The sequence below is a fragment of the Onychostoma macrolepis genome, chromosome 05 (genome assembly GCF_012432095.1).
Source record: "Onychostoma macrolepis isolate SWU-2019 chromosome 05, ASM1243209v1, whole genome shotgun sequence".
Classification (NCBI taxonomy): domain Eukaryota; kingdom Metazoa; phylum Chordata; class Actinopteri; order Cypriniformes; family Cyprinidae; genus Onychostoma; species Onychostoma macrolepis.
In genome coordinates this window covers 12,353,747-12,371,889 of record NC_081159.1, presented here as the reverse complement: position 1 = coordinate 12,371,889, position 18,143 = coordinate 12,353,747, and the positions used below count along the sequence as shown (strand labels likewise).

The 18,143-nt window shown below is 36.0% G+C and overlaps 1 protein-coding gene across 3 annotated transcripts in view; it reads right to left on the bottom strand.

Annotated features, from left to right (window-relative positions):
• rtkna (rhotekin a) overlaps positions 1–17,917 on the bottom strand; it is a 65,306-nt gene extending 47,389 nt beyond the window's left edge. The window contains exon 1 of one of the 3 annotated variants that reach the window (XM_058775478.1): positions 17,409–17,917. In XM_058775478.1, the coding sequence (XP_058631461.1) occupies positions 17,409–17,519 (111 nt within the window). In that variant the 5' untranslated portion in view covers positions 17,520–17,917. The remainder of the gene's footprint in view (positions 1–17,408) is intronic. The other 2 variants (XM_058775473.1, XM_058775477.1) reach the window with 2 other exon arrangements.
• Between the last annotated feature and the right edge of the window lie 226 nt (positions 17,918–18,143).

Here is an 18,143-nt window from a genome sequence, read left to right as displayed (position 1 = left end):
AAAAAAACTCATAAAGCGACCTCCTGAGGTTGACAATCAATCAAGATGTGTTAAAGCTTAAAGCAGTTTTAAGAAAAATGTTTTCAAGCATTTGAGCAATTCTTTAAGGTTTTGACCCCTGACTATTTAGAACATCATATTGGACCTGTTACAACACAATGAATAAAATCCCCTGGTTTTTATGTTTTTTATTTAAAAAATTCTTGTTTTTATTTATTTATTTGACTGCTTCAGGAATAGCATCTGCATGCTGCCTCAGCTGGAATATAGGAACATTAATTTTAGAAAACAAAGAGTCCATCTGTCCTCTCTAGAATGAGAACAGTGCTTTGTCTAAGTAACTGCAGTCTGCCTAATACTTTCCACATAATGATGGCATCCAGCTTCATAAATCCAAGACAATTTGTCATCTTGATTGCCAAGCAGTGTTATATCGACCATTTCACCTGTCAAGTAATAAATTTATTGGACTAGACATTTTATTTTCTACAGAGAGAATCACTATACTGAAATATATATTTCATAAAGTGGCTTATGCATGTTAGCAGGGTATCAATCTTTAATATATGCTCAATTATTTAAAATGCCACAGTTCAATTTCAGAGAACTCAAAAGATTCCTCTCACAGCAGCGAGTTGTAAAATCAATGAATCAGAGCAAATAAAACTTGCATTTATAGACTTTTTTTGTGGTCTTAAGGTCTATATTTTCATTTACATTCTTTTTCTTTCATTATTTCTCTTTGGATCTTTGTAAACTTTGAAGGGAAAATAACTTTTATTTAATGATGTTCCATAAATGTTATCTAATAGCCTTTCAGACTATAAAATAAACATATCTTATCCTATTGAATTTGTATTAACAGCCCTTTCAGTTTCTTCATATTACATTCATAATCAGTTTCTCTGATGCACGCCAAACCACAATGTTATTGACTCGCAGAAAGAAAGTGTTCTGTAGTGTCAACATGATTAAATCAGAATCTGCCCATCAAAATATGCTTCATAAGCTACACCTACAAATCTGCATCAGATGGGTTTCTCCTGGCAATTAAGAATATCAGACAATTTTAATAATAAGTCACACAATAATGGATCATGCATAATCAGATTATCTATGATGCACCACAATTTACAAATCTTCTCACTCCATAGTCTCTTTTGACTGATACAAGGACACACAATGGGAACAGAGACGTGATCCATTATTTTGCTTAAGTCTTAGGAGACAGAAAGAAAAAAACAGACAGCAAAATGTGGGCTCCAAGGGAGTGGTACTCAGTGTTTGTGAAAACAAGGCAGACACAGGGGTCTTGACTTTGTGAAACTCAATCTACCATATGTGCATGAAAGTTTTTGCATTCTTCTTTTAAGGACTGTAGAATTGTGCACATAGAAAAGTAGGGAACTAAACAACTCGCAATGTGTTATATGTAACAAGTGGACTCCTAACTACAGAAATCAGTAAAGACCTACTCTCTCATCTAATACACTAATCTACATAATTTGTATCCTATTTAACTTGACCTGCTGGTTAAACCATGGAAAACGTCAATTACTCAAAGAGAAAAAAATTAATTTACTAACCAGTTTAACATGCAAAACAACAGTTAAGCCTTATGGAACATGTACACGTGTCCTGTCCCGGGTCAACAGTAAGAATAAAGCATTACTTCCAACTAACAAGGGCTATGAGATGCAGAATGAGCACACATTTGAACACAATGATCACAACAATAAGGTTTAGAAAACCAAACAAAACTGGATGTCAACGTTGAGGGCAAACAACAATTCGAAATAGCTATTACACAAATAAAAGTGTGTGAAAGGTGGTCTCTGCACTCGCTTACGGCGCTCACACTTACATTACATTTCTCTACTAAAGAAACAATTGAGCTATTATGCAGTGACAATGAGAAAAAGCCACGATAGAAAATTGTCCAGAAGATGAAGCAAGCAAAAAAGAAGCAAATGCAAAATGTTTTTGATGGCATTTACTATAGTGTGAATGAAAGCTTTTGGACCTTTGACAAGTGGTTTGTGTAGCAGCCATCATCCCTGTTTTTTTCTCCAGTTATGCTGCTAATACTAATCCCTCAGAATTTTGCCATGCTAACTGAGTCACATAACAGGACATTCACATGTTTTAAGTCAGGATGGGTTGGTGCATAATCCCATCATAACAAACAAGATGCGAGTCCTTTGTTCCTCATCGGATGTACTGAAGCACATAGATATATTTCCCTTTCCTAATCAGGAATAAAAGAACAGAAACAGCTTCTTGTTTGGGTGGCCGGTGTGATAAAGCAAGAGCTACTTAGGTGGCAAGGAGGAATTTGACTGGGTGGAGTAAGGAAATACCATACTGAAGTTACCACAACACTTCAGGTTTACTGTACACTTCAATCTAGGGAAAGGAAGTATTGTGACAGGAGGAAAAGGCTCTTTTTTAAAAATACCACACAGCTAAATTCATGTTTTAGTTGTGTGGACTTATTTTCTGCAGCAGCTCTCTAAGCTCAGTGAGTTTTTACACCCTTTAAAAGATAAGTGAAAAAAAGACACCAGCTAATTCAAAGTGTAGCTCGTGTTGTGTTTTTAATTCATTTTGGTTGAAGTTCAATCAGGGCACATCTGTGAAACAAACAGAGGGAAGGGCAAGGCCTCTAACAAGGGCTGCTAACCACTACAAAGAGCCTCAGCTGCTACACAGCCCCATCTCAAACACACAGTACAACCCACAAGAAACAGATAGAAGAAGCCCAGGCACTGTAAACACACACACACACACAAAGATTTTAGAAGAATAATGGTGTCTATTTAATTAGATGCTATGAAACTAATTAAACAGACTAAACATACACAAATTTAGCTGATTTCGACAGATTTTCTTTTTCCTGTGTTCTTACATTCTCTCATACAGACCTCTACTGTACTTTATTTATTTGCTTTACTGGATGTAAATATCATGGTATGCAGTTAAATCAAGGGCCAGCAGATGGCTGATCCCACACACAATGATACATTAAGGGCAATTTTATGAAAATTAGTGTAATAAAATTAGCTAATTCTGTCCTATCATGCTAAATGTCTTTAGGCAATACTACACACAACATAGCAAATCCTTTTGTATACTGTTACATTTATACAGCTCTAATCCCCAGTACCAAGTCACAACAAGCAGTTGAAGTTCTCACATTTCTTATAAAAACAAACAAACATAAAACAAAACAATCAACAACAACAAAACAAAACACAATCAAACCAAACAAAAAACAAACAAAACAAAAAAAGCTTAACAAAACAAAAGACAAACAAACAAACAAAAAAAACTAAAAACAAAACAAGCAAAAGCAAATCAGCATAATGGAGTCACTGCCTGATCGTCACTACATTGAGACTTTTCTCCAAAAAGAAGCAAAGAACCGATTCTTAAACCCAGCTTTCTATAAAAGTTTAGGTCCTTTGGGGTCTCCTGAACTTCCTGTCTACTCTGAGCCTGCCGCCAGTGTCACCGTGCTAACATGCTCCACATATCCACCGGCAGCGAGTTTCTCTAAGGCTCATCAGCTCCCTGGAGATGTTTCGTTTCTAAAGTCAGCTGCAGCCAGTGTGATCTGGCCACCGTCCCAGGATCCCTCCACCGCCTACAAATCAACCCCCTCTCTCTCATACATACAAACACACACACAACATAAATCAATATTCCACATGCTATACAGAAAACTCATTAAATATTTTTTTTAAATGATTTGATTCACTGACTCAATTTAAACACCACTTTCATGGATTAATTAACATTTATTTATTGCACTGAGAGATTTTCAATTAAACCACACGCATCAATATCAACTGCAAAAAAAACTAAAAAAAAAAACGAGGGCTTGTAACACTATTCATTAGTCTCCATTAACAGTACGATTGAAGTACAGCATGTCAAAGAGAAGAATCAATGTGTTGATGCTTAGAGCTGGTAAGCCATTGACTTTAAATGTCCTAAAAAAGATCAATGTCTCCCCCTAATGGACAATTCTTAAAACATTATTCAGCAGACTGTCTAAACTTCCAATGTAAATACAGCGAAACTTAATATCTCTAAGCTTCATTGCCTAAAGCATAAGCTAACCAAATCAGCAACAAAGCACAGCAATAAAAGGTCAAATAAAGCCAGGCCAGAACGGCAAACAGGGCGCCAGTGTTTTTATGTTTCTGTTTTGTGAGGTTTTCTTTCCAGTGAGGGAAAAAGCAGCTGTCCAGGGGAGAAAAATCACAGACACATGACAGTCGCATGTGGAAACATCGTTCTAAACTCAGAACAGTACACTTCTGAAACAGTAGCAGACGACCCAGACATTACAGCTACTCTATGTTTAGGTTACTTTGAATAAGATACAGGCTATAGCTGTCATCCAGAAGAGAATATATAAATATACACATATACACACAAACATTATGGGGCTTGTTTGAGGACAACTTTGGAATTAAACACCCCATATTTACTATTAGTATACAACCATCTTCTTCGCATGTTGTACTATCTTATATTTAACATTATATAATAATAGAAAGAAAGGGGAGTGAAGACATAAAAACATTAGAATACCTAGAATGTAAGAAATTGTATCGTAACGGCACGTAGTTTTAACATAGTTCAATCTAAACAACTGTAAAGGCAAAGCACCTTCCAAGTTTTCAGTTTCTCATCAATCATCAAGCCCTAGAGGTTTAGAGATAACCCAAGACTTTGGGTTAATGGTCTAGTAGTCAGATCTCTCACACTGACACAGACTGAAACAGCCCATCCAAGATAAGTCAGCTGGATGAGTCAAGTAAATTCACACTTAGGTCTTACACTTTGGACTGTACATTACGTAGTTCAACTTCCTCTGACACCATCACAAATGCTCCCACACAAACGTGAATAATAATGGAACATCATGTCTTTCTGAAACAATTAACCTAACAGCAAGCCAAGTTGATCTAACGGCACTGTGATGCAATTGTTCTGGCACACCATCATCTTATTATCAGAGTAAATGTAGTGCTCTTAAGAGAGCATTTAGCAGCCCACAAGAGGGAGTTCTCAAAATACACCAAGAAGTGTGTTAATGACATGGATAAAAATACTCTAAAGATGACAATGAGATTAAGTAAATCTATTTATTTTTTATTTTACCAAAGTAACTTTTTACAAGATGTACCAGAAGATGTTGAGTTTCTTCCTATTAGCCCATGCCATGCTTTCTTATGTTGGATTTTTCAGCTCTAGGCCCTAAAACTCAACCACTGATTTGACAATTACTATTACTACAGTAATCGAGCAATACAAAATAGACCAGAATTACCATGAAAATATTAAGCGTCCCAACTGTTGTCAACATTGATAATAAGCAGACATGTCTGAGCACCAAATCAATATATTAGAATGATTTGGGATCATGAAGGATCATGTGACACTGAAGACTGGAATAGTGACTACAGTTCAGCTTTAAAATCACATAAATAAATGACGTTTTAAAATATATATTAAAATAGAGATAAGTTATTTTTAAACTGTAATAACCTTTCACAATATTATTATTTTTATTCTATTTTTTTTAATCAAATAAATGCAGCCTTATTGAACATGAGAGGCTTCTTTCAAACGCATAAAAGTAAACAGTAAATATAAAAAAAATCAATTCAATTAAAATAAAATAAAAAATATGGACCATTCTTCTAACTAGGTACACTTTACGTTTATCTAAAAAAATAATAGTAATAAAATAAAAATGTAAAAAATCTTTTAAATTATGCCCAAAACAAGAGAAGAAAAGTGTTTTGATAGTTTTTCATGGCACTTATCAGTAAATACCTTCATATTTACATTTATTCGCAATGAAGATGCTTTATTGAAAGTAACCTACAAATGAGTAAAACACAAACAAAGTATTGTGCCTCAGAGTGTCATCCTCACAGAGATGTGACAGTGGCTTACGAACACAGCGCTGGTGCACAACGCTAGTTAATAAATGTTAACAAATACCAGACATTCTTAAAGTGTGGCCACACACACCAACCCCGCTGATTCTGCTTTAATGTGATTAGGCTGGGAATAAATTAAGATTAACTCTCACTATCACCGTCTAGCCTAGAAATGACCCTGGTCAACGGCAGCGGCTGACAGAAGGCAGATTACCTAAGAGAGGTCTAAAAAACAATGTTACAAAACATAAGACATTTTAATCTTGTCATTGTGGAATAAAAATACTCAAATACTGGCTTAGGAGTACAGACAGCATTAAAGCTCAACAGATCAGAGCAGGGAGTATGAGGATTAATACTATTTTTAGCCACTGAGGGCATTGTGAGTGAACGGTCAGAAGTTCACAGGTGTCAGTTTGGTGTCTGAAGACACACTGAGCATGTTAGCACATTATTGACATGAGGTGTTTGTTCATATAACATGTCTGTGTTACACAGCAGCCTCACAAGAGTGTTTTGCACAGATGTTTGTGTGTAGTGTTGTTTCCGAACGTTGCTCTGTGGCAACACTATTACTCATACAGGCATGTAATGACTTGGATCGCATTCAGAAATGACGTACAGAACAGTGTCTGTGTGAGACAGCTGTGGTCTTCATCACTTTTAGAGCACAAGCCTGTGTATGAACAATGCCATGTTCACAGCAGTGGGACCGAGTTTCATGGACAAATAGAAAGACAGGAGAAAGCACAGATTCCATCAAGTCCACTGGGTAAAACACAACGAGACGCTCAAACGGTTTACAATTTTACTGTTTACTCCGATCATTTCCTAGATTCACAGACCCATGAATGCTCGCCAATATTTGGGAGTAACCAAATAAAAGTAGTGATACTAATACTGTTTTCAAAACAGTGTTGTTTTTCCAGTAACAAGCTACTTCTTCCAACAAAATGCAGCATCACTGTTTTTGTGTCAGGGAATAAACAAATCACCGTCTGTCCTTTCGCCCTCTCATACAAAATCTTTGTGAATCATATTTCAATGTAAACCATCTGAACAAAAGTGATTCACTAAATTAACAATCAGACTTCCTAGTGTTGCCATTGAAAAGTAATTTAATTAAAAAGTATTAACAGTGTCACATAACGCTTCAGAAATCATTCTATGCCGATTTGCTGCTCAAGAAACATTTCTTATTATCAATGTTGACACAACAGTTGTGCTGCTATATATATAATTGTGGAAACTGCCAATTGGGTAACACTTTATTTTAAGGTGCCATAATACAGAGTAATTACCTAGTTAAGTACTCAGTAGTAGCCATTGTACTTGCATGAAACAAAATGTACTTACCATGTAACTAAGTTATGGAACAGCCTGTACTTACAGTTTGTAATTATGTAGATGTAATAGGCAGCTACTGTTACACATATGTAACTGACCGAGTCTGTTACACAGCTACTTGTGCACTTAAGTACAATCTTGATGCACTTTATTTTAAGTAGCTTATGCCTGTGTAATATTATGTAATTGTAATGTAAATAGAAAGGTATTACATGTATTTTAGCGGTGTACTGGAGGGTTAAATCAAACTAAGGTGCAGCTGGATAAGGTGTGCAGTATAGATACACATTAAGTACAATCTTGATACACTTTATTTTAAGGAGCTTATGTCTGTGCACTAACATTTATAATTACGTTGTATAAAGTCTGCAACACATACGTAACAATCTTTTGGTTACATAAGTAGCTGTGTAACAGACTTGGCCTGTTACATATGTTTAGCAGTAGCTGCCCATTACATCTACATAATTACAAACTGTAAAAAGTGATAAGTTGACTTAACTTAAAAAAATTTAGGAAACCTGTTGCCTTAAATTTTTAAGTAAATGATAATTTAAAAAATAAGTTAATTGCATTGTCAAGTTTACTTAACTTTATTTTTTAAATTATTATGTACTTAAAAAAATTGAGGAAACCCGTTGCCTTAAAATTATTAAGTTAAGTCAACTTATCACTTTTTACAGTGTACAAACTGTAAGTACAGGCTGTTACATAACTTAGTTACATGGTAAGTGCATTTTATTTCATGCAAGTACAACGGCTACTACTAAGTACTTAAATTGGTAATTAGTCTGTATTATGGAGACCTTAAAATAAAGTGTTACCACCAATTGTTTTAGGATTCTTTGATGAACAAAGTTCTAAAGCACAGCATTGAAAATCTTTTGTAACATTATAAACTGTAATTTTTGATCAATTCAATGCTTTTAAAATTATTTACTGATTCATATATAGCACCTGGAAAATCAATTCAATTTAATTAATCATTTCATTTGAATGGTTGATAAAGAAAAACAATTCAACAATTCATTTTGTGGCATTTACATCTTTTTAACATTTTATATGATAAACTGGTTTGTATCTAGTTTTATAAGTTGAATTAGAGTAATTTAGTAGTTTAATTTTCTTGTGCCAGAGAACTGAAAAAAATTAATTAGGCATAGGCAAATATAATTTGTTTTACATTTAAAAAAAAGACACTATCTTATATAGTTGCATTGTAGTTAAAAGTTCTAAGTACCAAACTAAGACCTTTTCCAAAGTTTAGCTTAGCTTTACTGCAGCTGAACTACATCACACAGTACAAACTACAAGTAGTTTCCCCAACACTGACGCTCTCACACACTCAAATGTTTAAGAGGATGCGGTTTATAAAAACCATCCATTTTGGAGATTAACTCTCTTATGACACAAACACAAGTAACTACAGCTAATCACAGTGGTTGTTGAGAACTGTGTGTGGGCATGCTGTTGCTAAAGACACACAGTGTGACTCACGTCCTTTTTTCTAGACAGACAGGTACGCATGAATGAAATGAATCCCCTTAAGCTGAAGCCAGTTGATTTAGAAACAGTTAATGACGTTAACAAAAGTCCGGGCCTCTACTTTGTCTCATCCCTCTCAGTCTGGAAGATTTTCCCTCAAGCTACAAGACAAACACTCAACCTCCTGAAAAGAACAAGGTTAAGGATTCTGGAATGCCTGAGTAGTTTAGATAATGAAACCAAGTCTTTAAGCAAGGAAAGTTAACCCTTCAATTTAAACTGAAATAATAATAATAAGAAAACTTTAAGATTTAAATCAGAATTAGGTTGTATTTGACTGTAGTGGCAAGAAGCTGCTGAAGTAAAAACCAACATATAGCAATGACTTCAGCATTAGTCAACACGCACATTTAACTGGATGTTAGCGCATGTTTGAAAAAGATGACATAGTTTACTTCAATAACTTGCTAATAGGTAACAAGTTTCATTATTAATGTTAACAAACATTATAACATCCTAAACTGATTAACAGAACATTATTGAATGCACATTCACATAGTTTCAAATGTCTTGAAACTTTAAACATAGACAGTGAATGTGAGTGAGAGGAGACAGATCACTAGTAGACAAAATGAATGGGAGAAATAATAATGCTTTCTATGACTACGAAGATGTGTCCCACCTTTTGGTTTATTCTAGAACATACTTGAGTATTAACTTAGCAGCCTGATTTGAGCTAAAGATGTGACAAGTTATCAAACCATTGTTTTCTTATTACTGCTTTGGAATAATATGTTGTGAAAACCACTATACAAACTACAGTAAATTAAACACACACCACAGCAAGCAATAAAAGATCCCACTGTGATAGAAGAACACACATTCAACAAATGAAATCTCTGACATTGGTGGTCATGATGCAAGCCGGGAGATACTAGCAACCTACCTAACAAGGGAAAAAAAAACATCACATGACAAGTCCAACTGTATGAATAATGTCCATGTCAGCTGTGCACAAGTGAGATAAGATAAGAGTGGACTGAACATCTTGATGTCCTTGAACACAAGATCCTGGGTTGAGTCCTGAACTATTTGACATCCTGCTGAACATCTGAGCCTCTATTCATTTTAGGACGAAAACATGCCAGTACTGAAAGGTGTTATCAGCAAAGTCAATGTCAGCTAAATAATGTGCCTGTTTCCAATATCCGCAGTGTGTAGGTGAGAGTGTTTTAACAGCTCTTATATTGGTGCATTTGTATGCAATTACCTGACTAGTAACCTATTTGGTGCCTACTGTACACATGACATTTATAAAGCACTGCAACACCGTGTATTCTGTCACAAATGAACACCGTGTATTCTGTCACCTGTTAATCTACCTGTCGCCTCTGGCTTGCTCAGTTGGGGACACTTAATTTCTAGCGATTATCGCCGATTTGATTGCACAGATACTATTTAAACTAAACTGAGCTAGACAATGACATCTCTGAATTCAATAATGAAATGCCTTTAACTGAAAATTGAGTGTTTAATCTTATCATTATACATTACTGACACTCTATCCTCCAATTTGATACCGTTAAGTGCTTTGACACAATCTGTATTGTAAAAGCGCTATATAAATAAAGGTGACTTGACTTGACCTGTTCATATCTTATTTTGCTATAAATAGAAATATTCATTAAGGTGTCCTTGCTACAGTGTAATTATATAGTTAAGCTCTGAGTAATACTAATTAACAACATCTACTTACTGTAGGATTAAGATTAGGGTTTGTTTTAGGATTAGTTGCATGCAACTATGCATAATTTACTGTTATTACAGTAATTTTTTATTGCATTAGCGGTCACCCCTTTAATCTACCAAATTATGCATCTTTGTCACGTGATATGCATATATGCATGCACATGTATGCAAACCATGTAAACTACTAAAAAATAGCCATGACTTAGAAATTATAAGAAAAATTGTTTTAATATATTGATATATTCTCTTCTATGGTTTATAGAAATATGAATATGCAGCAAAATAAGCCTAAGAATGGGATTGTCTCTCTTTTTTTTTCGCACTGGAATGTCTTGTATGCAGTGTTTCCAACACTCCTCCTTATGGTCTCTACCATTTCTTGCACTACACAATCACAGGATGTTATTCTCATTAATAGAGGTTTTTGCCAATATGCTTCTTGGGTTCTAGGTTTGATTCCAAAAAACAATACTAAGCAAAACAAACAAAGCAGATTATATATATATATATATATATAGAAAATGAAAAAGCTGTTGTCACTAAAACTCAAACATCCCCACTCTTTTATATACAGAATTCAAACACTGCTCAATACACCTCTTCTCAGCTCACAAGGTTCAAGAGTGCCTGGCATACTAACTAAAAAGAGCGAGGCTCCTATGACATCAGAGCGTGGACGATTATCCTCCTCTCCAGTTCCTTTTAACAGGGCTTTTTGCCAGGGACCAAGAGTTAGGGCCCCAGCGTTGAAAGATTTCCCATTGTTCACTGGGGCCTAGCGGATCTACTAACATGCTGGAGGGAAGTTTTTGCATTTCTTCAAGATATCAGCTCCTCTCTAGCTTATGGCCTCATTCTAAACATGGAAAAGGCACCATATGAGTGCAATGTGTGACCTTACAAGTCCTTGGAAAAGCCAAATATATGAGTGGAATTACTTTAAAACCTTCAGCTACAGATGAAAGTGTGCACAAAGAATCATTTGTATTCTATAATGCAGTGGTTTTCAAACCCTGGGTCACAACCCTCAGGTGGGTTGCCAGGATGATTTAAGGAAAATGTATGTGTATGTAACAAAATTTAAGATTCAGGGAAGAAACTTAACTTAAATAACTAAATAAACATAAACAACAAACTGAAAGTAAGCAGCAGCCAACTCACATCAGAATTTCTGAAAGCAATGGCCAATCAGAGGTGTTTTTGTTCAGTTCTGAGTTCTGGAAGATCGCAAACCCTCTATTATATCAAATAATGTGTAGACGCAATGTAAATAAGACATTAACTGTGCCATGTAGAGAGATTAACTGATTATAGCAGAATTTTGCTATCAGATTTTTTAGGATTCTGTGATGAATAGAAAGTTCAAAAGAATCTACAGAAAAATCTTTTGCAACATTGTAAATGTATTTACTGTCATTTTAATCAGTTTAATGTGTCCTTGCTAAATGAAAGTGTTCATTTCATTCAGAAAAAAAGTAAAAAATGTACTGACCCTAAACTTCTGAATGTTATTGTATGTCTACAATAAATACTCTTCCTTCCCTAAGGAAGTGTCAGAGTATATGTTTAATTGCTCAAAGCAAATACACAGGAGAGCCCATCAATGGAGAAAACATCACCATAAAAAAAATACAGAATCAGCCTGGAAAAAACAGCAACTCAGACTGTGCAAACAAGCAAATTTGACTTGTGGAGTAAAATGTACATAATACATGTCTAAGGAAAGCAAAGCTTTAGGTGCAAGGAACATTTTTCTCAGCAGCATGCTGTTGAGCAATCCTCTTGGAGAATCCAGTACAGAGTGAATTAAGCAGAACTCTGTTAGGAAAGAAACAGGCGCTGTGGGTGGAAGGGTGTGTCTGGCGCTGTGTAACCTACATCACTTTTAACTTCCTTCAGAGAAATCTATATGTGGCAGAGTCCTCAGCAGGCAAACACTGTGGTTTTAATGGACCATGTTGTAAGCAAACCAAAAGAATGTATGCAAACTAAGCAAATCTAAAAACAACAGTGTGATTTCAATGGCAACTGGCATGACAGAGCATAACCCAAGTAAAATGTAACAATTTGCAGCAGTTGCAGTTGCAATTAAAAAAGTGCACTGCAAAGTTTTAACGTCTGCACTAAATAAAGTCATTACTCAAGATCTGTGAGCCAAGTTTTCCATTACTGCTTTTAAGTCTACTTAACTGAGCCAGCAATCTTCCTTCTTTCTACCGCTTACTATAATTGCTTCACCTGAGCCTTCACATACAGCCTGTTTCACACACAAACTGGGGCAAGATATTGTAAAGTTCAATCAGGTCACCCATCACTACGTGCGAGCAAAGGTAAGAAAATCTCATTAAAAAGATTCTCATTAAGCCATATTGATTTCCAGTCAGCAGCCACGGTGAAGACATCAAACAGTAGAATACACCTCATCCAGTCTAAAGGGGGTAATATGATGTCAGTGGAGAACTGGGGCGTCTTAAAGGCTTTTGAGCAAAGCACACAATGACTTGAGTGAAATCACATGCATCTTGAATGAGGGGCTGAATTAGAAAGTGTATTTGGTGCCTAAATGATACTGATATGGGCTAGTGGGCAAATCTTATCAGTGACAGAGATATGCAAACTCAGATTACAGCAGTTCAAGAATTAAAAAAAAAAAAAAAAAACCTTTATAATACTTGAATGAAAATAAAATAAAATAATTTTATTTCAGGATTAGAGACGTTTTGGGAGATTAGGATTTTAAAAAATATTTTTTACTCACAAATCTTAAACTATAAAATAGAATTATTATGCATTGTGCCATAACTTATTTATAAAACCGCCATAAAGTTTTAAGATTTTGTCTTGGTTTTCCAAGAAAGTTGAATCCTGGTTCTTTAAAGGAAACAACAGGTGTTCAGAGAGTAAAATAAAATAAGAAATATCTTGATCTTTAGTTGCTTCAGCTTATTTTACGGTTTATGTCATTTTAAGTCATCTTCAGGACATCCTGCAAGTTTGCTGATGCCATCTAGTGAGGTTCGGCCCCTTATAGAACCATTGCTATAAACAAAAACTGAACCAAAAGCTGTGACACAGTGCATGTGATTTTTCCTGTAAATTTAAAACAAGATCGGCACATGATTTAAGATCCCTGAAAGTCAAATCATCTTAGGGCTGCACGATTAATTGCATGCGATTGTCATGCGTGTCTCGTCAGTAAAGCCAGTTCTGTGATTAGTAGTAAATGTCCATCACCTGCTTTTCACTGACAAGCTACGCAATATCGCGTTCATAATCGAATGTGATTCATCTGCGATTATAAACACGATATTGCGTAGCTTGTCAGCGAACTACGGCTCTGTGTAGTAAATGGCGCTCCATTTGAAAGCAGGTGATGGAGATTTACTACTAATCACAGAACCGGCTTTACTGACGAGACACGCATGACAATTGCATGCGATTAATCGTGCAGCCCTAAATCATCTTTTGACATGAATATAAATCCTCCTGCACAACTAAAACGTAAACATATAGTCACCACAGCAGAATGAAGACTATAGTCCCAAGCCATACAAGGAATTTAGAGCTGCCACTGGGACTCTACACATCCAACAGCCACACTCGGAACCAAGCATGCTTCTTTCCATCTCACCACAGCAGGCTACGTATAAAAATAATTAGGGGTTAGGCAGAGTTCTCTTTTAACTCAACCTACTCTGGGATAATCATATACAGATGCCATGGAGCCCTTTCCCCTTAAAAGAATGCAAGGGATCTACTGCAGTGTTTGATAAGATCATGTGTACTTGCTTGAGGACAATGACAAATAAGCATGACAGTAATTACAAGAAAGGAGAAAGGAGAAATATAAATATAAATATATATATATATATATATATATATATACACACACACACATTGGTGTGAAATTTGTTTTGCCCCCCTTCCTTTTTCGCATATTTTTCACACTTGAATGATTCAGATCCAAAGGGCCAGGTAGGTTTGGACAGCTTTTTTTTCCCTTAATAAATGAAATCATCATTTAAAAACTAATATTTAATATTCAAATTTGTTTGATGATCTGAATCTTTTAAGTGTAACAAATATGTCAAATATGGAAAACATTAAAAAAAAAAAAAAAAGGAAGGGGGCAAAAACCTTTTCACGGCACTACAGGTGCATCTCAATAAATTAGAATGTCGTGGAAGTTTATTTATTTCAGTACTTCAACTCAAATTGTGAAACTCGTGTATTAAATAAATTCAATGCACACAGACTGAAGTAGTTTAAGTCTTTGGTTCTTTTAATTGTGATGATTTTGGCTCACATTTAACAAAAACCCACCAATTCACTATCTGAACAAATTAGAATATGGTGACATGCCAATCAGCTAATCAACTCAAAACACCTGCAAAGGTTTCCTGAGCCTTCAAAATGGTCTCTCAGTTTGGTTCACTAGGCTACACAATCATGGGGAAGACTGCTGATCTGACAGTTGTCCAGAAGACAATCATTGGCACCCTTCACAAGGAGGGTAAGCCACAAACATTCATTGCCAAAGAAGCTGGCTGTTCACAGAGTGCTGTATCCAAGCATGTTAACAGAAAGTTGAGTGGAAGGAAAAAGTGTGGAAGAAAAAGATGCACAACCAACCAAGAGAACCACAGCCTTATGAGGATTGTCAAGCAAAATCGATTCAAGAATTTGGGTGAACTTCACAAGGAATGGACTGAGGCTGGGGTCAAGGCATCAAGAGCCACCACACACAGACGTGTCAAAGAATTTGGCTACAGTTGTCCTCTCCTGAACCACAGACAACATCAGAGGCGTCTTACCTGGGCTAAGGAGAAGAAGAACTGGACTGTTGCCCAGTGGTCCAAAGTCCTCTTTTCAGATGAAAGCAAGTTTTGTATTTCATTTGGAAACCAAGGTCCTAGAGTCTGGAGGAAGGGTGGAGAAGCTCATAGCCCAAGTTGCTTGAAGTCCAGTGTTACGTTTCCACAGTCTGTGATGATTTGGGGTGCAATGTCATCTGCTGGTGTTGGTCCATTGTGTTTTTTGAAAACCAAAGTCACTGCACCCGTTTACCAAGAAATTTTGGAGCACTTCATGCTTCCTTCTGCTGACCAGCTTTTTAAAGATGCTGATTTCATTTTCCAGCAGGATTTGGCACCTGCCCACACTGCCAAAAGCACCAAAAGTTGGTTAAATGACCATGGTGTTGGTGTGCTTGACTGGCCAGCAAACTCACCAGACCTGAACCCCATCTAGAGAATCTATGGGGTATTGTCAAGAGGAAAATGAGAAACAAGAGATCAAAAAATGCAGATGAGCTGAAGGCCACAGTCAAAGAAACCTGGGCTTCCATACCACCTCAGCAGTGCCACAAACTGATCACCTCCATGCCACGACGAATTGAGGCAGTAATTAAAGCAAAAGGAGCCCCTACCAAGTATTGAGTACATATGCAGTAAATGAACATACTTTCCAGAAGGCCAACAACTCACAACAAATGTTTTTTTTTATTGGTCTTATGAAGTATTCTGATTTGTTCAGATAGTGAATTGGTGGGTTTTTGTTAAATGTGAGCCAAAATCATCACAATTAAAAGAACCAAAAGACTTAAACTACTTCAGTCTGTGTGCATTGAATTCATTTAATACACGAGTTTCACAATTTGAGTTGAATTACTGAAATAAATGAACTTTTCCACGACATTCTAATTTATTGAGATGCACCTGTATATACATACGTACGTATATATAGAGAGAGAGAGAGAGAGAGAGAGAGACATTTGTGCAAAGCTTTTGGAAATGCAATCATGCAATTCATGTTTGTTTCACACATTTTTGAAAAAAAAGATTTTTTTAAGAAAATGTTTTAATGACTGAAAATGTCAAGTGGTGTAACGATCAAATACTAAAGTTATTTCTTATAAAATATATCAGTTGTTTAAAGTTAGCATATTTTCAAAGTAGAAAGCATAGGCGGTGCTGGATAGATTACTTACAAGTTGTAGTCCATTACTGATTACAAATTACATGACAAAAATTTTAGTTCGTAACAATCAACAACATTACACCTTTCAGGTAATATAATCAGAATACTTTCTGATTACTTTTAGATTACTTTTGTAATCTAATTTTAACTACTTTTGTAATTTTACTTTTAATTAATTTTTTTTTTTTAATTCAATGACCTTGACACTCAGTCAATTAGGGTCAAGTCATAGGAGTTCAAAATGTACAAAATGACTTTACAATGACCTCACTGACTTGACTTGGGGGTCAATATTTTTCAAATATTTATTATAAAGTCTTATAATTAGATTTTTTTTCCACTGTATGTTTTTTTTTTTTTTTTTTTAAGAAATGACTATAAAAGACTGTGCCAAACTACTTATGCCAATAGAATTTCAGCTTTCTTTCTTTTTTACACTCTAAGGACAGTTACACCACCTAGACACTTTTGACTTTAAGCCTCACAATAAACCACCAATCCGGACAAAACAAAACATCACGCCATTCAACCATTATGTTTATTCTGTTTGTATGAAATACATGTCCCGTTATCTACTATAAACTACTGTGCCCACGCCCACAACGAATAGCCTATTTTATTTTTATTTTTGAAAATGTACTTTTCCAATAGATTACCCCACCAAAAGATTACGTCTTCGTACACAGCCTGTCGTTTTTTGTGTAATATCCTCAATAAAATTTAAAAAAAAAAAGCTAAAACCGTGATTTGATATAAGATAAACACATCAACATAAATAACATTAATAGCATAATAAAACGGAGTACACGTCTGACTGTACACTTAACACATTTACTAGAGTCCAGCTGAGCCTCTGGACAGCGTGATAACCGGAGCTTCATTTACCTGCGGGGTCTCCATGAAAACACTTTGTCTGAACTTTCCACGGCGGATCTCCATCTCCAGCGCGGAGCCCCGAGCGATAGTCGCTCTCGCTGTCTGATTTCGGCAAAACATTCGCGATTTTTAAGCTGACCCCTCACTCCCGAGAAACGGTTTATTCTCACAGACCCGAGACCAAGCCGCAGTTTGGTTTGGAGACGCTCCACGTTGCAGCGGATCACTGTCACAGTCACGTTCATGTAAATCAGATGACCTCTCTCCCGTTGGGGTCTGTTACAATACTACAATAGCAAAACGGATGATAGCAAACAGTACACTACTCTACTGCTCTTACCGCTTTAATCTCGCATCAATAAAGCGTGTGATAGACTTCCCAGAGCAGATGAGATCTGAGTTACTTTCCGAGATGATGAGCCAGGTGAAACAGCGTCCTCTGTTGGCGGATGAACCGTATATATCAACAAAAACACGTCGCCTACTGCAGGCCAGACAATTGTAAAGTTAAACTCTTCCTAAAAGTGTGGGGATATCAAACAGGTAACATTTCTTACGTCGCTACCTAGATACTTTGACGCGACAAAATGGCGCTAAAATTGGGAACTGAATTAAACAGACTAGAGTTTGAGGAGCCCATGGTGGCAGTTTGGCAGAGTTTGGTGGCCAGAGATGTAAAAAGTACTAGGAAATTATACTTTAGTACAGGTATGGATTATATGTCTGAATTTTACTCAAGTAGCG